The 25364-nt window shown below is 60.8% G+C and overlaps 1 protein-coding gene across 14 annotated transcripts in view; it reads left to right on the top strand.

Annotated features, from left to right (window-relative positions):
• The window catches only part of RBFOX3 (RNA binding fox-1 homolog 3), a 448464-nt gene that overhangs the window by 407395 nt on the left and 15705 nt on the right, over positions 1 to 25364 (top strand). For 12 of the 14 annotated variants that reach the window (XM_036837416.1, XM_036837417.1, XM_036837410.1 and 9 more), the window contains 2 exons: positions 17586 to 17840; positions 24799 to 24936. In XM_036837416.1, coding sequence (XP_036693311.1) covers positions 17619 to 17840; positions 24799 to 24936 — 360 coding nt within the window. In that variant the 5' untranslated portion in view covers positions 17586 to 17618. The remainder of the gene's footprint in view (positions 1 to 17585; positions 17841 to 24798; positions 24937 to 25364) is intronic. The other 2 variants (XM_036837420.1, XM_036837415.1) reach the window with 1 other exon arrangement.

Below are 25364 nucleotides of genomic sequence, written 5' to 3'. Positions count from 1 at the left end.
CCACTCCAAAGCCTCTTCCTTCACTGCTTTGGTCCCCACCCTGTGCCCTCTTGGCCGTCAGCTCCCGGTGGGAGGTGCAGAGGAGGGGCAGCCCCCAGCTCCACTCCCGGGGACCTGAGACCTTTCAGCAAGGGCGCTCAGCATGGCGTCTCCCAGCAGCGGCCAACTGCCCCCGAACCCCCACCCAGCATGGTGTCTGCCTCTGTTTCCCAAAGATCTCAGCTTCTGGTAGACCTTAGACAGAAAAAAAAAAAAGGAATTCTGGGTCTGAGAAGTTTGGGAAACAACATTAAACACATCTTTCCTGCAGAACTTCTCAGGGCCTTTTCTAGAACATTCCAGAAGACTAGAGTTCTACAGCACATGCCTTGGGAAGTGCTGGTCCAGGAAAAATGGCCTGGACTGCAGGTGGGCTGGGATCTAACTCACCGTGCCTCTCTGAGCTGTGGGACCTTAGCCCGATCTCTTTGAGCTTCAGTTTCCCCATCTGCTAAAACAAGGACTCTGATACTCCCAGGGCCGTCGTGTGCTTTGCAGCTAATGTAGGGGACAGTGCCAGGGCCTGGTGGGTGCTCAGCACACATCAGGTCGCCGTTCCACCCCGCTGGCCCACACGGGCATCCAGAGACGCACATGCGCATCTGGCACCCGGCTGGCAGTGGCACCTTGGCTCTGGGGCTCCCTGGAGCTGCCCTGGCAAGGGCTGGGCATTGCTGAGGCTTCATCCTCCAGGGCCAGCTCTTGGGGCGCAGATACTGGGAGCTCTGTCACGGACGAGCTGTGTGATTCCGGGCAAGTTCTCCGAGACTATTTCCTTCTCTGTAAAATGGAGACAACAGCACGTGCCTCTCAGGTGTGGGGAGGAGCCTATGAAGAGAAGGGGCAGGAAGCTTATGGTAAATGGACGTGTGGCCATCGGAGCTGGGTAGGCAGGGCTGCCCTCGGAGGTGGAGCAGCCCGTCAGGGGCGTGGAACCAGGGAGGGTGGGCAGGGGAACCAGGCAGAGCTGTGCTCAGAGCCGGCCCCATCACTGGCTGGTAGCGAGACCACGAGACTCTTCCTCTGCTTCTCTCGGCCACAGTTTCCCCGTCGATACTATGGGGATAATGACAGCCACTTCATCCGACGGATGACAAGTTGGCGGGACGTCCCAGCGGGACACAGGCAGTGTGACTGTCCCCTCCTCTGGTGTCATTACTGCAGAGCACTCCGTTGTGCCCTGGCCACGGCCTCTCCAGGCCGGCTCCTGCTGCCAGAAGGTCCCATTTCTGCCCTGCAGGAAGGAGGCTCTGCTTCTTTCACCTGGGTGTCAGGGCCAAGCCCTGGTCCTAAAGAATTGTCCCATCCTGTCCTACCCAAAGGGGAGTCAAGAGGGCAGCTCGTCCCCCTCCTTGGCTGCAGAGCAGTGACCCCTGACTGCCCAGCCTCATGGGTACAGAGCCCCGTGTCCTCGTCAGCAGCAGAAGATAAATGTTTTTAATTCAGGGAGCTTTTCATGAGCCAATGAAAGGGAGTAAATCATCCTTCCAGGCCCTGGAGCCCAGAGCTGGCGCCCGGTCACAGCAGGGCGGGCAGCCACTGGAGCCGGGTGGCAGCCAAGCAGGGTCACTGGACTGCAGGGGGACCTGGGGACGGTGTGGCCTGGCGTGCCAGTGTCCCCTGCAAGCTCTTCTTCTGGGGCAGGGGTGGGCAGGCAGGCGGGCAGGGTCTGCCTGACTCTGGTTGTTTCCCAGGCACTCCCGGCCTAGACTGGCTCTGAGTGTCCCGGGGTGCGTGCACGTGCGAGGGCCGAGTGTGGACACGGGTGTGAGCGCACGTGTGCCGGTGTGTCGCCTTGCACACGCTCTGCCCTGTGTACCTCTGGGCGCCCCGGCAATGCTCTGGGTGTACACAGAGCATGCATGTGCCCGGCTGGGACAGTGGCAGCAGGGGTGCCGGGGCCGTGCCCCCGTGTGTGTGCGCGAGCACGCATGTGCACGTGGCTTCTGGAGAAGAAATGTTTAAAAATGGAGTTGTCAGCCCCGAGTTGACAGGCGCAATCGGCAAAGTGCAGCGTCGGCAGGAACGGCCGCGGCTCCCTCAATTACCCGGGAGGAGACGGCCCGCTTTATGCTGAGGAGGCACAGTGTGACTGGAATAAAGCAAGTGGAGCAGACCCCAAAACTCCATTAATTAAAGAAACTCATTAATGAGGGACATTTACTCAGCTGAAGATTAGATCCACGCTTGCCTCTTCCAGGAGCCAGGCGCCGACCGGGGCCCGGAGCCGGCCTGCCCGCGCAGCCAGGCCAGGCGCCAGGGCCCCAGCAGGGAGAGGCGGTGCTGCCGGGCCAGCCGTGCGAGGCCACGTGGACGCACGTTCTGGTGACCAGGAAGGGTAGGGGCGTCTGGGTCAAAGGTGCTCGACTGAGGCTGATTCTGTCCCCGCCTGGGGACACATGGCAGTGTCAGGAGACATTGCTCGTCGTCACACCTGGGGAGGGTGTTGCTGTTGGCATCCAGTGGGCAGGGCCCAGGGACGCTGCCACACACCCTATGGCGCCCAGGACGGCCCCACGGGAGAACGAGCGGCCCCAAACGTCATTAGTGCCGGGGCTGAGATACCTGCACCAGGCTGTGTGTGTGAACGCTCCTGGGGGATGGGGTGAGTGCGTGGCATGTGAATAAAGTGTGTGTGTGCATGGGGAATGCATGTGCGTGAGCCTGTGTGCACGCGGAGTGTGTGTGTGACCGTGGGCGTGTGTCAGGGTGCCTCCCCGTGGGCTGACAGCTGGGCGTTGAGAGCAGAACACAGAGCACCTCTGGTGAGGTGTGGGGAGACCCCGTTAGAGGAGGCCCGACAGGCGAGCTCAGAGGCCTGTTGCTGTGTGTGCCATCCCTGGGCCCCTGGGAGGACCCCGCTTTTATCTGTGTTTAGAGAATTGTCCGTGTGGGGTTTAAGGCTGTGAGGAGAAGGGCCCCCGCCCAGGACAGGCTGTCTGAGGGCACACCCGTCGCGTGGGCCACCGCCCCACACCCGTGGTCCTCACTGCACGTGCAGGGCCCCGGCTGGGGGTGCTGCCCTCAGGCCACGGCGCTGTGGGGTCCACCAGGCTGCCTGGCACCTTCCCTGCCTTCTGCTGCCTGGGCAGTGCTCTGCCTGGCTGCCCCAGTGGACAGAGCTTGGCTGAGAGGCGGAGGCCTGAGTGCCTGGAAAGTTCGGTCACGGTGGCACAGGGTGGACCCGTCTCCTCGGTGCAGGTCGTGCCCCTCTGACCGAGAGGTCTGCCAGCCGGGGGCTCCCCTCCCACCCTGCCCTCCTCCCTCCAGCCCCTCCCAGTGCAGGGGTGCAGTGGACTCTCCTGCTGTGCCAAGACGGCTCCCCACCAGGGAGAGTCCAGGGACTCTCCTGGAGACACTGCCCCCAGCTCACAAATGTCCCCACAAAAGAAGGGCCACCCGACCGACGAATTAATTAACAGTTCTCAACCCAGATCCCCCGGCAGGTGTTTGACTGTGGGGCGCATTATGTAATCTTTGTTGCCAGGAAATTTACCTTCCTAATTACATTTCGCGAATTATCATTTGAGTCTGCCTTCCCAGGGCTCACAGTAACAAGGAGAAGGGCACCGTGGTGGTGGCGGTGTTGGGGACATCTGGGACCTGAGGCTGCTGGGCGCAGATGTCGGGCTGCACCCAAGGGTGGGTCCAGCCCACCCCCCGCCCGCCATTCCCACCCCCGCCTGCCCATGTCATGTCGTGCTAATATTTCTTAATGAATATGCAGGAAACACATACGAGGTTGCCAGTGTGGACGCAAGGGGGCTCATCCTGGGGATGCAGAGGCAGCTGCCCCGGACCCTTGGGGGAGAGTGGCCTGCACGCTGCTCTCTAATATTTGTGGTCGGAATGAGTGGGTTCTGTGTGGCACTCCTCCTTGTGGGATCACCTTGACGCTGTCCTGTAGCTTTGTTCTCACGAGGCCCTGGGAGGGAGCTTCCTCTCCATCCCACTGAGTAGGAGGAGCCTGGTGTCCGCTGGTCCACTCTCAGGTGTACACAAAGATGCCACATGTGCTCGCCCACTTATAAATTCACAGCAGCATCTCAGCAAGCATCTCAGGGAAGGATAGAGGAGGGACTGAGCAAAATAGAGGTCACAGGGGGTGGGAATAACCTGGAAGGCTTCCCAGAGGAGGTGTCTGAACATTTCCAGGGCAGGGATAAGGTTGCAGGAGGGAAGAGGCCTGGGTCACAGCAGAGAATCTCTGCACAAAGCCTGTCCTTGAGCACAGCACTGGGGTGGTGTTTTTCACTTTGGCATCTCCAGACCTAGGAGGTGCTCAGCAAACTTAGGAGGTGCTCAGCAAACAGTTATCGACTGAGTGAGTTGGGTGGTGAAGGTACGGGTCAGAACGAGCTGTGTGGGAGCTGCAGTGGGCGCTGCTAGGAGTTGGCAAGTGACTGTGGTTGGCAGGCTGGGCCGGGGCCCTCCTCAGGGACCCTACCCTCTTGCCTTCTCCCTCCTCCCTAAGGCTTCCCCAACAGTGTCCTCTGGCTTCTCCCTCCAACCTTGCCCTTGGTAGCCTACAGGCATCTCAGAACCTTTGCTCCCCAGCCCCCAGGGCCCGGGCAGATGGCTCAGCTGTCCCGAGCTTCCTTCTGGTTGAACCCAGGGCTCCTGGGGGCAGGGGTACAAGACCGCCATGAGCTCCTCCTCTTCCCAGAGGCAGACGGGCTCCGAGGGTGAGAAGGGGGCCTTGGGTTGCCCACGCTGGGGCTGGAGCCCTATCTGTGAGGCCCCAGGCAAGGTGCTCGACCCCCAGGAGCTTCACTGTACTCATCTGTGAGGTGGGGGAAGCAGGTGGATGGGCTTGTCCCCGGACACAGCACCTCCGAGGGGCCAGCACGCTGCCTCCCAGCCCCTCTTGCTCTCACTTCCCACCTGGTTTGAAGAGGGTCCAGAAGGGGTTTGCTTTTCCCAAGCACCTCCCTTGCCTCTCGGAGCTGAGGATGTCTCCTGCCAGCGCTCCTGACTTCCCTTGTCAGGAGGCCTGCGAGCAGCAGTTGAGAGACGCTTGGGGGCAACTGGGCAGCCACTGACTCCCCCCACCCAGTGCTCCAGCGGGGAGCAGGGAGAAGAGGGTGTGGCCTCCAGACTCGGCGCAGGGGCCCATCGGGTGGCAGACAGCGTCCCACCCCCGGTTCTGACCCCACCGGCTCCCGCATCCCTGGACAGCCACCGTTTCCTGTTAACCGTGGCCCCATCTGTCCCCAGAGGGGAGCAGCCCAGGGCCTGGTGCTGGGTCTTCATGGTGCCTGCACACACATGTGTGGACACACACGTACACACACACAGGGCTACAGATTCAGGGCCGGGCAGCACCCAAGGGGGTTTGTGGGGTGGGGTGAGGACCCCACTCATCGAGGGGCAGCGACCGGCCCCAGCTCCCTCAGCTCCCCTGTGACACCCAGCGCCGTGCTTGTCCCCCTACCTCCCGCCCTCCTGCAGAGACGCGGCCCCGGGGGTCCCTGCCTGGCCCAGCAGCCTCAAGCCCGGCAGGGCCCCCGGGAGTCGGGACCTGCTGGGGGTCTTGATTGACAGCGCCCTCACCCCGCCCCTGCTTTCCTGGACCCTCACCTGCCAGATGGCGGCTGCCGGCTCCTCGCTGGTTTCCCCAGGCAGGACGGACGGCGGGGCGGAGGTGAAGCTGATGGGAGAAGGAGATTTATGGGGCCGCGTTGTTTATGATTTGTGTGCAGTGAGCTTGGAGGGAATTATGGCTTAATCTTGCAAAAATCCGTCCCCTCCCCTGAGGCTTTTCAGCTGAGATCTGGGCCCAACTTGATGCAGGAAGAGGAGGAGTCTGGGCTGAGGGACCAGCGGTGGGCTCTGGCGGATGGCCGGGCTCCGTTCTGGGGGATGGGGTGGCACCTCAGTCAGTGGAGCGGGAGGGCCCCTGGGGTCCATCGGGTGGAGGTTCTTACCCTTTCTTGTGCCTTGAACCCCCTTAGCATCTGTTGAAGCACATGGACCGCTTCTCAAAAAATGGTCTTCAATGCATAAAATACATAGGATTACAAAAGAAGCCATTTTATTGAAATACACTTACCGAAAGAGAGAGAATATTTAAAATCGTAAGCTGTGGCTTCTTTACAAACGTGTGAAAGAGCCAGGCGCAGGGTCGGGTCTGCTCACACCCTAGTTTCGGAGTTGGGGTGAGTGTAAAGCAGAGCACGGTAGGAAGGACCTGCAGTTCGTGTTGGTGACGGGGTCTCGGGTGGTACTCATGCCCTGGGTTTGCGGCCACGTTCATGGGTGCTGACATTTCAGTTGGAGGATGATAAGATGGAGATGTAGGGTGTTTTTCGGTCCAGGACCACAGGTGCCCTGAGTTCTTTCCCCAAATAGCACAGAAGCACACACGAAGTACACAGAGCACACGTAGAGCACGACCGCGCTGCTTCCAGGCTCTGGGCCAAGTCGGTGCATTTTGTTCCGGAGCCACGGTGGCTCTGGGTCGGCACTGTCCGCCTTCGTGGTGCAGATGGTGGAAACCAGACCCACCGTCAGGGAGACTCGAGAGAGAGTGTGGCAGGGCTCCCCCACCCTTGTGCCAAGCCTGGGCGGAGGGCTGGGTGACCAGGGCACCCCAGAGAGCCGTGTCAGGAGACTGGCCCCAGTGCTGGGCGCTAAGTGGGAGCCCAGGCTCGGGCCCCACGTGTGCTCCGTGTGGAGGGGCTCCACCATCAGGACTCGCTGTTTGCCAGGATGACCCGGCCCATTACCCACCCAGCAGCCGCCAGGAGGGGCATGAGGCCCTACTGGAAAATGAGGGTCTTTGGACCAGAGGAAAAGGAGACATAAAGCGGGAGAGACCCAGGATTCTGGAGGGAAGGTGGCAGGGGCAGTGGGAACCCAGCCCGGGCCTGCCCGTCTTTGCCATTGCTGCCAGGAACGGCAGAACACGGGGCCGCAGCGTCAGATTATAAACTTGCCAAGGGATGCAGGGTCCTAGGGGCTTACCTCTAGGGGCTCTGCTTGGATTTCCCCTGAAGTCCCTCTAGGTCTCAGGGGTGGGAGCAGACACGCAAGGCACCCTGTGCTCTCTGGCGTATCCCGTCTGCCAGACTCTCCCCCATCACCCCGCCTGGAGAAGGAGGGAGGGAGGGAGCCGGCGGCTGCAGAATACACAACCCAGTGGGTCCTGAATGAAGCAGTACAGGGTGTGACGGGCCTTCCCACAGCCCTAATTAATAAAAGATATTAAACTGGCTGCCGGGGGACAGAATGGGCTGGATGGGGCAGAAGGAGCGATCGCTCAGGTGGATTCTCACCCCCGGCCTTGGAGCCTCTGCATCTCCCTCCCAGCAAGCCCTCCTGGCTGTCTTCTGGGGGTCCCTGGTCTCCCCTCCATCCCCGTGCAGCCCTGCCCCAGCCTCCCCCGGAGCCCCCTCACGCCTACCACCGGCATTGCTGGCCTTCCCTGACCTCCAGTTGCCTGGATGAGGAAAGGTGAATTGGAACCCGGCTGGGGCAGGTGCCTCCTCTCCCCAGGGATGTGCTGGAGTCCTTCATATGAGCCCTGAATTGTGTACATCCCTTCCCAGCTCCACGTTCAGTGACTCCGAGCTGGTAGCTTGAAATCAGCGGAGTGGGCGTATTTACACCACGGAAATCTGCAGCCACCACAAGGCAGGACTTTCCCCCAACAGAACCCTAGTCAGACATTTAACTCCCTCCCCCTCTGGTGGGGAGGGGAGGGGAGCCCAGGTCAGCCTGTCTTCTGAACACTGGAGGAGAGCGTCAGGCCCAGAGGTGGGCATCTACGGGCTCAGGAAACCCTGGTTGGCCGCCGGGTTAGAAGGAATTCTGTGAAGCCGGGAGACCCTGCTCAGCAGAGCCCTGGGATCTTTGGGAAGGGGAGTGAGGGCGTGGGGCTGCCGCTGACCCTCCCCCTGGGGCCGTGGGTGGAGGCCCACCCTCTTCTACTGCCATTTGGACAAGAGTCCATAGCCGTCATGCAGCATCCGCTGGTTCCAGAGTCAGACAAGTGTGGGTTCACGTCCCAGGACTGCCACGTGCCAGCTGTGTGCTCACGGGCAAGTGACTTCTGGCTCTGAGTTTCTCTCCTCACACAGAGAATGCGGGTTGTTTGACGATTACGTGAACTAACAACTTTTTATTGCTTAACACAGTGGTGGGCTCTGAAAAGCCCTCAACCAATGGCTGTCACTCCTGCAGTCAGCATTATTCAGCATATACTGAGCACCCGCTATATCCCTGGGCTGTGTCAGGTGTTGGTGACTCAGTGGTGAGCCCTTGCCCTCGGGGGTCTCCACCCTCCACTATTGAGGTTCTGAAATGTTCGGGTGGCCTCAGGTGCTAAGGCATTGCCCTTCCCACTCGAGTTCCCTGCACCATGATGGCAGCCCTGCTCTGCCCTGAGGCATTTGTACCAGCACCCCGGCTTGCAAAGACCATGCCCCAAAGTCTCTGCCTTGAAGTACTTGCCTGCAGGGATCCACCCACCCTGCACGCCTCCGGAACGACATCTTGAAGAACTCTAGGAAGGGAGGTGTGAGATTCCAGGAGGGGGATATTCCTGCCGTGCATCTGGGGTGGCGGGCTGGAAGGGGCAGGAGGGGTCTCGAAAGGAGATGGGCACTGGGCCTCCGGGTCTCACCCTCCACAGGCTAGGACCTGGCTTTCTTCGGGTGCCTGGGCTGTTTGCGCCCTCTGTTCCTGTCTGGCAGGGCCACTCTCCCACGAAATTTGGGGGCAGGAGCCCGTGAGCCATGGAGGTGGCCTGTTTCTGGGCTGAGGAAGCAACTGAGTCCGAGGCAAGAAAGAACCTGGTGAGGGAGACGGCTGTGGCCAGGCCGTGTGCTGTGGCTGCCCCGGCCCCCCTGCTGCCCTCCCACGTGTGACATCTATCCCGGGGCAGCCCCAGCTGAATCCTGGATCCGCCCTTCCTTTCGCTCTGGGTCTTGGCAGGTCCTGGAAATCTCAGTTGTAACTGTTTATTTCCGTATCGGTGCTCCCAGCAAAACGAGCTCCCTCCCCTCCACGAGTTACACAGGAAACACTCAGAGGCAACGGAGGTGCCCAGCCCGCCCACGCTTCCGCCAGGCCCCTGCTGTCAGTTGGCCGCCCAGGAAATTGGAATGTTAGCGTGAGCCAAACACAGTGGCGAGGTTAATTGGTTGTCCCCCGAAAGTCACGTCGTGCATTTCAGATTTAGCTGATGCTCACGGGGCCTCCCCAGGGTGTCCACTCCCAGAGGCAGGGCACACCCCAGCACCTAGAACCTGGCCTAGTGGGTGCTTGGTGTGTATTCAGCGAGCGAGTTCACGCACTCCCGCTGGCGCGGATGTGGGAACACCAGCCCTGCCTGCGCTCAGCAGCAGGTGACCCTGGACAAATCAGCCTCCCAGGGTGCTGATTCCTCCTCCACTGGGTGGACAGAACCTTCTCGGTCTCGGAGGTCCCTCTCTGGGATCCCGGTTGTCCTGGGTCTCCTTGGGCAGCGCCAGGATCCACCGTCCTTGGAGAAAGTCAGAGGACCCGTGCTATTTCTGCTCGTGCGCCTTGAGTCACAGCGGGACATCTTGCCAAAACCAACCAAACTCACCCACACGTGTCAGCAGGAATGTGAGCAGGCCCTGATGTGTGGGCCAGCATGGACAGGAGTCGGGGTCTCTGGCCCCTTCCCTTGATATCGTCATGTGTCCCAGCTTCATCTTCACTCCTTTTTGATAATCTCATCATCTCTTTTTCCCCAAAACTTCACTTTCCTGTGATCAGCACATTAAGAAAATAGGAATATCATCTCCAAGAAAACAACCAGATGTGTTAGTCTCGTGACTCCCCTTCTCTCCTGTTCCTCGTATTCTCCCCCTCCCCCAGGCCCTTTCCCCTTTCCCCTCTGTGAGCACCGATCTGCCCCTCTGTTACCATCACGTTATCGCCGGTGGCCCTCTCGCTCCACGAAACTCCGTCCCTCTGCTCCTGAACCAACCTCCCTGGGCAGCCACAGCCAGAGGGAGCCTCCCTCTGAGCAGGTGGGTGTCGACCAGGCCCTCGGCCCCTGGGAAAGGAAAGGTGCGGCGGTCGCGAGGACAAGCGGAACGCAGCCTGGATTCGGATTCACACGGAGCCGTGGACCTGCGTTTCCTCACCTGTAAGATGGGAACAACCATCCCACGTATTCCTGGAGCTGCACCAAGGAACAACCAAGACGGGTACAGTGTTGTGGATTCTTCGTGCCCTCAGAGGGTCAGCGAGTGGAGGACAGTCCACAGACTGCAGTAGTACAGACATGGGGTGGAAGTCTCCAGAAGGCAGATTTCAGCTCTGCGTGTGGAAGAGCTTCCCAGCAGAGCTGCTCTGAGAGGGAAGGAGCCGCCACACTGGTAGTGAATGTGCATTGCTAGGCTCGCTCAAGCAGAGCCAGGCGGGATGCCGGTGAGAGCACAGAGATGAAAGTCACTTTGTCTGGCAGGCCGGGTCTGGTGTCACCTGCAGTCACCTCCTGTCTGAGACTCGGGGATTGAAGGAGTCTCGGGTTTGCTCGGGTTGCAGATTCCCCAGTGTTCAGAGATTTGGGGCAAGGCCTCACTCGTGCATGCCCTGGGATGGGGAGGGCAGGACCATCCTGCTTCCAGGCTGAGAGGTCAGAGCCGTGAGGTCCCCTGGCTCAGCCATCACTGGGGACTTGAACCCACACGTCCTGCCTGCCAGCAGTCAGCCCCTAGGTCAGCTGCCTCCCCTTCTGACACTGATCGGCACGGAACAGGGGAGGCCTAGAGGCCAGGCCAGGGATGCTCACAGAGGGCCCTCTGAACCAGCCTCTTCTGGAAACTGACCCGCCCATTCTCCTGGTCCTGTGAATTGTCACACATGGCATGAAGGCTCTGGCCTGGCCCCTGCTCCAGGCTTAGGAAGTTGACATCTGTCCCTCCTGTCCTGGGAGCATGGGCGGTGCATCTCCAAGACCCAGTCCCAGGTCCCTCCTCCCCACAGCCCTCCACCATGCCTGTGTAAGGACCCTGTCCGTGCTGTGAACATAGCGGGGTGTGGTCAGGAATACCCTGGGGGCGGCTTTCCTGCTCACTCTCCGCGTGGCCATGGCCTCCGTACCCCCTCCGTGAAATGCAGCTCGTGACACCTGCCTCTTCAAGTCACCCGGAGGATTAAATGGCCAAGTTCACAGCGTACCGATGGCAGTCCCTGCTCACACGGGCACCGTGTAAATCCAGCCTGTTCACCTCCTGTGTGTCCCCGGTGCCAGGCAGCAGAGGCTCAACAGACGCCAGTGACTTGGGTAGAGCTCAGTATTTGCGGGCGTGGCTGTGAGGGTGGAGGTCTGCTCCCCTCTCAGGGCAGGTGAGCCTTGTCCAGAGCGAAACAGGCAGATCACACACCTAACAGCTTGGTCCTCGGGCCTGGTGGTTGTGCTGTGCTCCCCTCCTCCACCCTGTCTAGAAGCCGGCTTTGCCCAGAGGGGGTGGAGAAATGGCTTGGTGCCCAGCCTTTGCCGCCAGCCTCCCTTCCCTCTGCAGCCTGGCCTGCGGACCAGGGGCCTACGGTGCCCTCCCTCCTCGGGTGAGGAGTCTGGGAAGCAATTAGCCTAATTGTCGTGGCGGGGCTGTGCGCAGAGGGATCCCCAGGGGACTGCACAGCGAGGGGCTGGGAGGGGCGCTGTCTGCTGCCACTTCCGCTCTTCCCTTCCCCCCAGCACCCTGCCCCCTGAGCATCCCGCCCAGCACACCACACACACAGGGGACCCTCACCCCGAAAGATGGGAGCTCACTGGCCGAGGCCTGAGTGTAGGAATTTCCACTGGGCAAGTGATGTGGGCAGAGACACTTGGGAGGCTCTTAGCTCTAGATCTTGAAGGTGGAAGGTCCTCCCGCCCAGCCTCTGCCTCTAGGCAGATGGGTCACTGTCCCCTTTCCACGGACTAAGAGGTTGGGCTGTGCCCAGGGCCACCTAGAAGTGGACGCATTGAGTCTGCGCTCAGGGTCTGGTACCAAAGGCAATCCCACCCCGGATGCAGGAGCAGAGACAAGGCCGTTAGCCACAGGGCCTCCCTGAGAGGCTGGCCGGGCCCTCCCTGGCCAGAGCCCCTCCCTACCCGTACCTAGGGCTAGACAAGCCCTCCCATCCCACGTCGCCACGTCATCAGGATCCAGCACGGAGCAGGTGGCTCGCTGGCTCTAGGATAACATGAGGTTATTTACAAGGAGACTCTTGGCAGAGGTGTCGGGAGGATGGGCAGAGGGGCACCACCAGGAACAGCGCAGGACCCCAGAGCTGGTGGTGACAGACCTGTTACCACCCCAGGCCTAACGGTCAGAGGAGGAAGCAGCAACTGGAACTGAGAAGGAGGGAGGGTCCTGGAGCAGCCCCTCGAGAGGGGGTCTAGGTCCCCCTTGGTCTGGGACAGAGACGGCCTCCCAGGGAGAGAGTAGGGAAATAAATACCCCAGACTCACTCCCCTGCTCTGGAAGCCAGAGGACAGAGCCCTAACCCCACCCTCACGCCCAGCCACACACCCTCCCCCGACATCTTCCTTCCTCCCGAATCGGTCCACCCTCTGTGTCCGTTGCCCTCAGTTCCCCTTTGCCAGATGAAAAAACTTTGATCTCTCGAGAACTTACTGCCTTCCAACCACCATTACTGTCGGCTTAGAGTGGTCAGTTCCTGCTGGGCCAGAAACTCCTCCAGGGCAATAAAGAGAGTGGTGAGTAGGGACCAAGAAAAGAGAGCGCGTCTGGAGAGAGACTAGGGAGTTGGCACAGTCAGCGCAGCTGAGGGGTCAAGTCGGATAAGGAGTGGGCGCTGACCATTAGATTGTCAGACGGCAGAGGTGGGAACCTTGCCCAAGGCAGTTTCAGGGGATGGTGCCGGGGAGAACTGGCTTGGGGTGGGATTACGAGGGAACGGGAATAAAGGAGTTGCAGCTGCAGGTCTAGGCAACTCATTCAAGAGACTTTGCTCTGTCAGGAAGCAGTGCACAGGCTTTGTAGTTGACAGAGCCGTGTGGTCAAGGAAGGTTTTCTCTTCCTATCGTGGCAGAGAGTCAACGAATTGCCAGAGCTGTGAGCACGTGCTGGTGAGAAGGACTGGATACCAGTGTGCACTGAAGTGATTGGTCATAGACAGGAGCGGGGACGGGAGGGAAGGCCGAGGGTAGGACCACAGGCAGGGAGGTGAGCAGGTGAGCATGGGCGTCGTCTTCCATTTGCCACAGGAAGTAAGAAGCAGGGTCATCGCAGAGAGTGAGACTAGTGGAGCGTGGTTGGCGGGTTGAGGAGGGAGAGTGAAACGGTCATGGAGAGTGCAGGGCAGTGCCAGGCAGAGGGAAGTGATCTAAGGAAATCAGGGTGATTTGGTGCTTTTCTCCAGTTGTGGGCCACGGAGTGGAGTGGGCAGAGGTGATCTTACCGGTTTGCCAGGCCAATGTGATGACAGGAGAGAGGAACAGATTTGCAGAGGGAGTGGGGATAAGTGACCTGACCGTAGTCTTTAAGCTTTAACGCGTCTATCCATCTACTCATCCATTCACTCTTTTTTTTTTTTTTAATTATTTATTTATTTATTTATTTATTTTTGGCTGTGTTGGGTCTTCGTTTCTATGCGAGGGCTTTCTCTAGTTGCGGCGAGCGGGGGCCACTCTTCATTGCGGTGCGCGGGCCTCTCACTGTCGTGGTCTCTCTTGTTGTGGAGCACAAGCTCCAGATGCGCAGGCTCAGTAGTTGTGGCTCACGGGCCCAGTTGCTCCGCGGCATGTGGGATCTTCCCAGACCAGGGCTCGAACCCGTGTCCCCTGCATTGGCAGGCAGATTCTCAACCACTGCGCCACCAGGGAAGCCCCATCCATTCACTCTTCATCCGTCTTTCCATCCATCCTTTTATCCATCCATCTATCCACCCATCCACCCCTCTGTCCATCCATCATTCCATTCATCCATCCATCCACTCATCCTTCCATCCATCCACCCATCCAGTGTGCATTGAAACTCTTCCGAGTACCGCAGTGTTGTGCTGAGTACAGGGATGTGGGGATGGAGGTTGAGTGAGTGGCCCCATTCTCTGGGAATTCACGATCCCCTGGGGAGCCAGACAAGTTCACAAGCTGCTCTGAGATCATCTGAAACCATGAAGCTATCTGAGATGAGCCCCATGGCCTGGCAGGGGGACTCTGTGCAGCTCATGCCGCCAAGCCCAACCCCTCCCTCACTGTGGCCCCAACAGACCAGGGAAGAAGGAAGAAAAAGAAAGTGACAAACACTCACTGTTGCAACCCTCTGTGTGCCAGGCAACTAGACAGCCTCTCAGGATGAACCTGATTACTCACTGCCTTTCCATCCTAGTCTGGTCTGGCAGCTCTCAGCCCAGGCTACACTTCAGAACCTCATGGGAAAGTTTGGTTGTAAAGTTTGGCTGCCCTGGGGTGGGGCCCAGGCATGCGTGTGCAGCCAAGGTGAAGGCCACTCATGGACGACAGCCACCATGCCTGGGCGTGGAGGACACCCAGGGCGGGGGTGTCGAGAATTGCCCAGGACCCACTGAATCATGCCAGAGATGACCACTGCAGAGGGGGAAACAGAGAGGATAAACAGTGACCTGGGGCCACTCGGTGGCCAAGAGGGGGGATTGGAGCCCTCCCTGTGCTTTTGAGGGTCTAGACTGTCACTAGGCTGTGGAACCTCACCTCCCTCCAGCCCCCCCCCACCCCCTGCCGCCCCAGGAAGGGCCACAGTTCTGCACGAGGAGCTGAGGGCCAGGTTTGGGAGCCGGTGGCCAGTGCCAAGTCACTTCGCCCCGTACCTCAGCTTTATTAGCTGTGAAATGGGGAGGTAGCGTCTACCTTGTAGGCTGGAGGGAATTCGATGAGTTCATGTCCGCAGAGCAGGGAACACCATGTGCTCAGATGTGCTGACTTCATTATGTCGCAAATGTCCCTCGATGTCCCCGTCCCACAGCTGCTTCCTGCCCACCCCAGACCCCTCCAGACCCTGGCACTCAGGACCCCAAACACACCTCCCAGCACCCCCACTGGGTCAAAGCTTCCCCTGACAGTCTGGGCTCCGGGCTCCTGCCCAGGAACCATGCAGTGGGAGTGGTCGGCGGCTGGCCCTCTGCCAGGACGGGACCCGGGGAAGAGGGCACTGGGGAGAGTTATGGGTGGGGTGGTAAGGACGCAGACGGGAGAGGAGCCCGCCTTTCCTGGAGCCTTGGAGGAGGTGGGGAAGAGGGGGCACTGGGACGATGTAAGTTAGTGAAGGCTCTAATCAAATATTTATCAGTTAATTGATATCCGGAGGCTGCTGACAGCACCCTCTCCCTCACCCTGGCCTGTCCACACTCCTCCCCTGGCTCTCCGGCCTCCCGCTTCCCTCGGCTCCCTGCCCTCGCCTCCCTCCCTCCCAGTCCTCGCCATCCTGGAGCCTGGGTGCTCCTCCGCCTCTGCCAGCCTCCCTCCCGCCTTGCTGGCCCCTCCTCCCTCATCCTGAACCCACCCCTTCTCCCTCTGGCCGGGAGCCGGGGACGTTGCCAGCACATTGGCCGACTGGGTAATGGGGCTTTTCGGCTACTTGGGATCAACGAGGCGGGACCCGCCAGCGAGGAGAGGGCCCTCATGAGTGTGTACACGTGTGTACACGCGTGTTTCCCTCCACTTGTAAGGGGCCTGATCTCTGCCCCAGTTTCTGCAGAGAGAGGGGAGGGACCTGGGGGCTTCACCAAGGAGGACGAAGAGGACGGGACTTCTCATTAGGTGTCGGGTCACCCCAGAAGTGAGGGGTGTCGGCTGCGAGGCAGTGAAGGCTGGCACTGGGGCCTGGGGAGCAGGGCAGGGCTGGGCCCCGGGCAGAGAGTTGGGGGCCTCAGGCCTCCGGCTAGAAGGGAGGTGAGCAGGCAGACAGTGGAGGGGCAGGGCTCTAGCCTGAAGGCAGAACACCAGGTCTCGCGCTCAATCTCCATTGCCCTCGTGTGGCCCGTCCCCTCAGGCCACCTCCCACCCTAACAACTGATTCAACATCTGGGTAGTTGGATTTACTCTCCCACTGGATAGCAGACCCCACCAGGGCAGGGGCTGCCCATCCTGCTGTCCACCGGAGCCACAAGCCTGGCACCCCCAGCTGCCCACTAAACAGTTTTGGGTGAATAAATAGTCACCAACTGAACAGCATCGAGCAAGCCGGCCTGCCCACTGCAAGAAGCACCTGTCTCGCGGGGGAGATGGACACGGAGACAGACACTAAAACTGAGGTCAAAACACGCAGAAGTTGATGGGGGAGCGCAGGAGCACGCACGAGGTCCCAGGGCATCGGGAAAGCAGTCACAAGCGTCAGCTGTCCCCGTGTGTGCAAGGGTCCTTCCACGCTGGGAGGCTACTCCAGTGAGAGGTGGCCCCTGTCCTTCCAGGTGGTGAGGCACCCTCTTCCCTGGAGACACCCTCAGAAGGCCAGGGGCCGCCTCCCCTGCTCCCCAGTGTGTGTCACAGCAAGGGACAGCCAGAAACCTGCTCCACCCCTACCTCCCCTGGCACCACGAGGGACCCTAGTCCCTTCTCTGGGGCTGAGGGACCTTCTACCAGGGCTGCTCTTTATGCCTGATGTCAGTGGCTCTCACAAGCCCCCCAATTGCAGGAGGAGGTCTGGGGTGGGGCCAAGAATCTGCCTTGCTACCTGCTCCCAGGTGATGCCCTTGCTGCAGGTCCTGGCACCCCATTTGGAGAACCACTGCCCTGGGGTGTTTCCGGGCCCTGCTAAGGATCAGGGCTTCTAAGAGCCCCTGCACGGCTGGGGTCAACGTCGAGGGAGCACTTTCCCTCCTGGGGCAGCAGGCCTTCAAGAGGGTGGGAGAGGTCTTTGGGACATCTCCGGGATCATCAAGACAGAGGCGGGGACCCTACTTGCCCCCCTGATAGCACCTCACCCGGTGGCCACCGTGAGGCCAAGCTGTACCAGGCTCCATGTCTGCACAATCAACTCCAGTCCTCTTCCCTGCAGGCTGTGAATCGTGTTCCCTCACGCCTGCTTTACTGATGAGAAAACCGAGACTTAAAAGCCTTTCTAAGGCGGGAGGGAGAGGGTGTGGCTATCAAGGGCCACAAGAGGGATTCTGGTGCTGCTGGGATGTTTTGTATCTTGACTGGACCCATGTCACTCTCCTAGTGGGGAAGGTTTCACAAGATGTCACCACTGGGGAACACTGGGTAGAGGGTACACAGGATCATGCTGAGATATTTCTTACAACTGTTGTGTCTACAGTTATCTCAAAATATTTATTTTTTTAAATTAGGTGGATTAAAAAAAAAAAATCTTCAGTGTACTCAGGCCTGACGAGTTTGCACAAGTGGCCTCAAACACAAAGGTGTCTCACCCCAGACGTGGGCTCCCCGGAGTTCCCCCTGCAGCCCGGCTCTGAGCTGGTGCCCCATGCTGGGAGAGCCCCCCTCCTAGGGGGCATGGAAGATGCTGCGGAAAGTACAGCAGTTGGAGACCACAGGGCCTTCTGGAGAGGGGGCAGTGAAAGGGGGCAGTGTCCAGGCTGCACGGAGGTCTAACCAGCCTTGCTCTCTCCTTCCCCAGGGCAATCAGGACGCCACGGCTCCGCCTGAAGCGATGGCCCAGCCCTACCCCCCGGCCCAGTACCCGCCTCCACCACAGAACGGCATCCCCGCCGAGTACGCCCCGCCGCCACCGCACCCCACGCCGGACTACTCGGGCCAGACCCCGGTCCCCCCGGAGCACGGCATGACCCTGTACACACCAGCACAGACCCACCCGGAGCAGCCGAGCAGTGAGACCAGCACACAGCCCATTGCAGGGGCCCAGACAGTGCCGGTAAGGGCCCCCCACCTTCAGAACTTCAGGGGGAGTGCTGGTGGGGAAGGGGCCTGGGGGCCTGTGTATGGAAAGGCAGCCCCATAGCAGGGCTCCCCGCCCCCAGGAAGGAGCTCCTAGCCTCCAAGCTCATCGCCATCCGACCCCAAGGATCTTCCTGGTGGGCAGGTGCCACGGCGGGCCAGCCAGGCCCACCGCCTCTAGCTGCCCCCCACCCCGGTCTCCCCGAGCCACAACTTCAGGCCAACTCTCACCTCATCTGGGAGACGGAGCGTGTCCTCAGCGGTCAGTGACCTGTTAATGGGAAGTGAGAGAAATGGGCGAGGCCGGTGGCCTGGGCTGGCTCGGCCCAGCGGCATCACCGGGGCAAGCAGGGGGCGGTGGCGGGGGGGCGGCTGGCGGCAGCAGGAGAGGCCCAGGGCCCCTCAGGGCTGTCTCGGGTTGCAGGCACTCCTATCGTTGCTAATCACTTGTAATCTACCTGCTTGGCTGCCCTCCAATCAGATAGCTTCAATTATGTGGTTGTAATGCAGCCCCAAGGAGAAAGTGCTGAGCCTGGCACTTCCTGGAGATTTCCTGATAGCAAGGATCACATCCAGGAGTGGCCGCCGCCCCTGGCCAACCTGGGGTGGGCGCCCTGTGAAGGTAGCCCCTCTGGAGACCAGGCTGCTGCATCCCCCTCCCTGACCTCCTCCGCTGCATTCTCCGTGGGCCCACGCCCCGCCGAGCTCTGGGGCTTTGCGCTCATCCAGTTGGCCCTGCTGCCTCTGTCCCATTGCTGGCTGGCGGGGCCTGGCAGGAGGCCGGCACGCCCTGTGCTGACTGGGAGCTGCACCACCCATCTGATGGGTGCCCCCCTCTGTGTGCTCCCTCCGCCCCCTGACCCAACCTGGCTCCCACGGTGTTCCCCTGGATCCAAATATCACCTACCCTCCCTGTGTAGGCAACATCATCCAAGCTCTGGGGAGACAGCACCCCAAGCTGCCCCCTGGGCTGGACCAGACCCCAGCCAGTGCCCTTCCTGCCTGCTCGAAGCACTGCCCAGCCTGAGTCAGCACCAAAGCCACCAGGCTTTTCCATTATCCCAGTGTCTCTGGTACAGGGTGTCTGCCATAGACGCCCCCAGGGTTCCACAGATGAGAAGGGCAGTGCCCACGGGCCTTAGAATGGGGAGCCAAACCATACTTCCCTGGTTTAGCTTTTCCACCTCAGAAAAGAGAGGTGAGCACGGGAGCCAGAGGGGCTCCCTGTGAACAGGTCACTGCCGGCCAACTGGTCTCTTTCTGATGGACAACAGCAGACGGGGTGTATCTGGAAAAACCTCTCACAACCTCCTTGTGAACAAATACTGACCCCCAGAGGTTTGCCCTGGAAGCAAACCTGGGAGACAAGAGGATCAGACTTGCAGCTGACACAGAGGGGGCCGAGACCGACAGCTAACACCCTCTAACACCTCGACGGCACACACAGAGGCCTCCTGGACCCCCTGACACAGCCTCACCACGACAAATTCAAAGTCGTCTTCCTTCGGGGCTTCCCTGGTGGCGCAGTGGTTAAGAATCTGCCTGCCAATGCAGGGCATACAGGTTTGAGCCCTGGTCCGGGAGGATCCCACATGCCGCGGAGCAACTAAGCCCTTGTGCCACAACTACTGAGCCTGCACTCTAGAGCCCGCGAGCCACAACTACTGAGCCCACGTGCCACAACTACTGAAGCCTGCACGCCTAGAGCCGGTGCTCCGCAACGAGAGAAGCCACCGCAATGAGAAGCCCACGCACTGCAACGAAGAGTAGCCCCCGCTCGCCACAACCAGAGAAAGCCAGTGCGCAGCAACAAAGACCCAACACAGCCAAAAATAAATAATTAATTAATTAAAAAAAAAAAAGTCGTCTTCCTTCGGCAGACATTTGCAGGGACCTGCTTGTGCCAGGCGCTGAGCCAGCACTGGGGACACACGGGAGAAATGACTGGCCCTGCCCCGCGGGAGCCGTTGCTTCCCACCAATCAGGGACATAAAGTGGAAGGGGGCCAGTGTTGACCTCCTTGCCTGTGAGAATCCACGTCCCCGGAGAGGACCCAGGAGTCTCGGAGAGAAGCCAACTAAGACATGAGAGTCTCCCTGCTCAGCTGAGCACCTCCCCAGGAAAGTGCCTGGGCCAGAGAGCCACTGAGCCTGTGAACGGGCAGCCTCGACCTTCCTTTCTTTACCTGAGGCTCTTCAGGTCCTGCAAGGGGGTCAGAGTCTGCTGCTCCACCATCGGGATCTGGAGACGGAGGCCCCACGGGTGAAAGTTACTGGATTAGCAGGTGACCTCGAAGACACCCAGAGCTGCCCGGCAAAGATTTTGGCGTGAGTGCTCTGACTGGGAGTGTTTCTTCAAGCAGGGGCTTCCCACCTTGGGAGGAGCTGGGGAGGGTGGCCGCCGGCCGTCCTGCTCTAAGATTCCAGGAGCCACTTCTACTAAAGTAACTGCTGGCACTCCCAGCCCTGCTGCCCAGATGTCTTATGTCCCACCTGTGTCAGGCCTCCGTCACTTCCCTGACTCTCCTCTTGGCCTTCCCCGGGCAGCCTGACGTTAGAATCAGGAGGTGCGGGGCAGCAGGAGGTGCGGGGCAGCAGGCGGTGCGGGGCAGCAGGCGGTGCGGGCTCCAGCTTTTGTCCAGACCTGCCCTCTCCTGTCTGTGGATTCCGTTTGTCATCACGGTGTCACCCACGTTCTTTTGTCAAAAGGCAGCAGGGGGAGCAGAGCGATTGGGGCTGCGGATGGAGCAGGCCCACCTCACTACCCTGCAGGGCCCCCCAGGGGTGCGAGTTGGGGACCACCTCCCTGGAGCACTCATTCACTCAAGGTCATGCGGGTCCCCTGCAGGTGTCCTCCCCACCCACCCTCCATCGTGGGACAGCCAGAGGGACCTCCTCTCAGAAACTCCTCCCCTTCTCGCAAATCTTCCTCTGGGGCCACCTCACCTTTGCACCATGGGCCTCACACAGCCTGCCCCATGGCTGTCTCTCCTCCCCCACCAGCAAGCGCTGCAGCAGCAGAAACTCCACCTGGAGCGGCGGCCTTTGGTCCCCTGTGCTCTTGGCTCTCGGGGCTCAAGAAAAGGGAAAGGGGCGGACCGTGGTGGGAGTGCACCACCGCAGGGTGAGACTCAGCCGCATGCCGCCTCCACGCAGGCATGGTGCGAGCAGACGGCACCGTCAGCACCAATGCAACAAGCGCAGCGGCCGGCAGAGAGTTCCTGGAGCGTGGCATCATTCACAGAGTCCAAAGCGGACACACAGCTCCACTCAAGGGTCTGAAGAAGACTTCATGAGTGAACGGCTTGAGGCCACACGCGGAGAACGCCTCCTCCAAGGCTGGCTCACCGCCCACCAGGGGCGAGCCATGTCTGGCAGGCAGCTGACAGTCACTGCACGAGTGCCCAGGAGGTCTTGGAGGACCAAAGATGAGGAGAGGTGGGGCCGTAGAGAAAGGGCATTTCCAGGAGTCTCCTGTGCGGCATCAGCAAGCCTTGACTCCATCCCAGTGACGGCCACCAGGTCCTGGCCTGCTGCCTGTGGCCCTGCCAGACCTAATGACCCCTGCCCAGGGCCCTCTTGGCCTCTCCCTGTGCTGGGCTTGGGGAGGCCCAGGTGAAGAGAGCTGCAGGCTCCTCGGAGGGTGCGAGGGTGGGAGACATGCTGTCCCACCCGGAGGGGCCGGCTGCTGCCTTGAAAGGTGGAGGGGGACCCATGACGGCTAAGGTGGCACAGAGATGGGGAGGACGCAGAAGCAAAGCGGCCGAGAGCAGTTGTGGGAGGGAAGGGAGCGTTGCTGTGGCTGTTTCTCTTTTCCCTGCATTTGAGAATCAAAGGCAAAGATTGCTTTAAAAAAGAAAAAGGAAGTAAACTCACTTGGAAGGCGGTGCAGGCTGCCTGGACCGCTGTGATAAATGGTGGGAAGGCCTCCATCTCGCCTTGGGGCAGCCAGTGTGCTGTTACACTCGGAGGTTTCTCTGCACATCTTACAATTTCACAGTCATTGAACCCATTTATCTGCCTCTGTCTGCAGCTGCGCCTGGGGGCAAGGGGGGCTCTTTTCTTACTTGTGTCCTGCCCCCATCACCCCATTTCTCCCACCTGACCCTCAGCTGCTCCCCTAAGGGCCTTTGGGGTGGGATGCAGAGGCAGGAGGACCCTGGATCTTGGAGACACACAGTGGGCTCAGTTCTGCTATTAGGAGGGGCCCAAGGCGGGGCAGAAAGGACAGCCCAGACCAGCCCCAGATGCCCCAGCTTTGTCAGCACCCTCCCGTGGTGCCCCCCCAACCCCTGCCCCGCCCAGGGCTCCCCATCTCCTCTGAGCGCGAGCTGGGCCTTTCCTGTGGCCCTGGCCGCTAGGTTGCGCTGACCGCTGCCCTCTGCTGGCCCAGAGTCAGCATTGCATGCCCCTCTCCTGCTAGTTTTCCAAGTCTGGGGTGAGTCCATTAGTCACCTGTACCCAGGAGCAGCTGAGGGCACAGGTCTGTGGGAGGCACGGGGTGGAGGGGGGTGACAGGGGGCACCGGGCCCACCCTTACCACTGCACGGAAGAGCCACAGCTTGTTGTAGCCAGAGGGCGGGACTCAGACTTAAGAAGAATCAGCAGATGCACTGCCGGTTCTGCCTTGACTCAGGGGCACAGACGGGCCCTCTGAAGGTGAGGCACAGGCTTATTTTCTGCAAGGAAGAGTGGGACCAAGGGAGGAGGAGGACAGCAGGACAGCTGGGGAGGGGGCTGAGCTGTTGGGCATCTCCAGGTCCTGGGCTTGGGGGGAGGAGCCCACAAGTGTCCCCAAAAAGCCCAAAGGCAGCTGCCCCATGTTGCCCATCAGGAATGAGGTCATGTGCAGGCCAGACCAGGATTCTCAGAGACTTGCTACCTCACTCCCACCCCACCAGCTGTTCCTCCTCAGACGCCTCCCTGCTAAAGGTGGGCTCCTGGGAGCAGGGGGTCGGCACTTGTTGGTAAACCCCCAGGAACAGGCGCAGGACCCACACTTGGCCTCAGAGAACACACGCTCGTCAGAACTGGGCCTGCCACGCATGGGATGGCCAACCTGCTGAGCCCCAGGTCACGCGTGTCCCCAGGCACACGAGACGATGGTAGCTTCAAACCCACAAATGGGTTCTGACACCCTGTGCTTCCTCTCAACACAGGAACAGAGCTGAGTCTAAGGGGCCTTTGAACAAGATGCTCCCGCACCCCTGCAGCCCTCCCCAGGCCCCCTGCCAGCTCACCACCTGGAAGTGTGCCCAGGAGCTGGTGACATCCTTTCCCCTCCCCTATGGCACCCGCTGAGCGCAGGAGTTGGGGGAGCGGCCCTTTCCTTCCAGAAAGGATGACGAGGGTGGCCATCGAGGGCAGGCACTCAGGAGTCCAGAGACATCTCCAGCCACTGGCCTTGGTGAGGCTCTGCCCCTCGGGGTCCACTCCTCAGCCGCAGCACGAGGCCTCGGTCACAGTGACCTCGCCCTGCTCACTGCCCTGGCTCCAGGAGGCTTGTGGTACGGGTCAGCACTCCTCTGGTGGACAGAACCCACCAGAAGCAAACGGGCAGTTCCTGGGGACCCGTGGAAAGTGCTCTCCGGCAGCTCTCCTCTCAGCTGTCCTCGTAGCGTGTCTCTGCGGCCCAGCCTCTCACCGCCGGCCAGCTGCCTCTGCACCTCCAGCCACGTGGGAGACCACAGCCACTGGGACTTCCATTTGTGCAAAGTCTAACCCAGGCCTCGAGGACCCTGCCCTCCCCGCTTCACTCTCTGTAGGCCCCCAGGCCGTCGTCTGGAGTCCTGTCCCGGAAGCAGACCCCCAGACAAAAGTTCAGATTCAAGCAGTGTATTGGGCTGGTGATCCCAGAAGACCCGGGAGGAGAGCCGGGACTTGAGACAGGAAGAGGAAAGAAGCAATAAAAGGTGTTTCTCGGCCCGTTATGCCCACAAGGGGCAGAGGCACGAGGGGTCAGAGGAGCCCCACGGGAGGGAGCCGGCGTCTGTCCACCCACCCCATCCGTCACCGGCTCTGCTCCTGGATACTAATGCTGAGCAGCACGGAGAGGGCCGTGGGTGCCAGCCCCCAAACAGGCCCCTCGGTCAGTCCTCCCCGCACTCACCACACCCAGCCTGCCTTTGGCTCCGGGGATCCAGCAGGGACCAACCAGGCTGAAGGGCAGCCTGGCTGTGAGCTGGTGGCCCGTCCCTGTTGAAGTGCCCAGGGAGGAACCTCGCGCACGCCACCAGCCCAACCTGCTTATTGCACTGCACCACCTCGGGGCCTCTTCACGGCCTTGACCTCTCGGGGAGCTGGTGGGAGAGGGGGGTCCTTGCTTTGTGGCAGCTTTGTTCCCTGAGACCCGAGTCTTTCAGAGTCCCTCTGTTGACCAACATTTGGGTCCAAAATGAGGACCAGCTCTGAAGCACTGGACGTGGCCACCCCTGAGCCTTGGAAGATGCAGAGCCCCAGAGCAGGGTTAGAAGAAGAGGCAGGCAGCCCCGGGGTGGCCTCCCTGGGGGGCAGCACCGCCACGGGTATGTGTGCCACGGTGGCTTCTGAAACTTCTCCACTTTCCCATCAGGCTGGAAGCCCCAAATGGCGCCCATGGTCCCAGAACTCGGGCTGTCAGGGAAGCTGTGTGCTCATGACCTCAAGGACCGTGTTAGCCAAGGGACCGCTGAGGTCAGGCCTCAGTGGACAGGCCGAGCCACGGTGGGAGGACGCACCGGGCCAGGGAGGCCTGGCCCTGTGACGATGTTGCAGACACAGCCCGGGGAAAGGCCCGGAAGTGGGACCTGAGGCTGAGGTTCTGCTGTGCCACGTCTCCTGCGAGTCCCAGGATGGGGACGTCCAAGGGGCTTGGGGAAGACCTGGTGCTTAGATCGTCCCCTGCTGTGGGATGGGAGCTGAAGGGGGCACCTCCCAGCCCGGGTCCTCTTCCCGCAGCAGACAGACGAGGCGGCACAGACGGACAGCCAGCCGCTCCATCCCTCCGACCCCACAGAGAAGCAGCAGCCCAAGCGGCTACACGTCTCCAACATCCCCTTCCGGTTCAGGGACCCCGACCTGCGGCAAATGTTCGGGGTGAGTGTGTGTGGCCCCCCCATCTGCGCTCCCACCCCCAGCGCACAGCCCAGGTGTCAGAGAGGCCCCCTGGGTTTCCTGCCTCCCGTTGCCCTCTGGGTCCAGCCCTGCTCTGACCCGAGCCTGTGGGGTAGGAGGGAGGAGGAGGGATGCAGGCTTGGGGTAGAGAGACCTGCGTGGCTTCCACCTCCACCACCTGCCCCTCAGGCCCAGGCCAGTGCCAGTCAGGTTATCACTCTGCTGGCCCCTCCTTCTGATGAGGGCTCCAGGGACCCCTGTGCCCCCAGAGGGCACCCAGAGTGGCAGCCCAGCCTCCTGGCCTCACACCCAGCAGCCCTGCCTGTCCTGTGTGCCTGGGGCCCAGGCACTCCACCTCTCAGGGCATCCTCCAGGCCCCAGGGGTGGGGCGACAGGAGAGCACACGATGG

This window comes from Balaenoptera musculus, chromosome 20 (assembly GCF_009873245.2).
Source record: "Balaenoptera musculus isolate JJ_BM4_2016_0621 chromosome 20, mBalMus1.pri.v3, whole genome shotgun sequence".
NCBI classification, from domain to species: Eukaryota; Metazoa; Chordata; class Mammalia; order Artiodactyla; family Balaenopteridae; genus Balaenoptera; species Balaenoptera musculus.
This window is presented reverse-complemented; position numbering and strand designations above follow the sequence as displayed.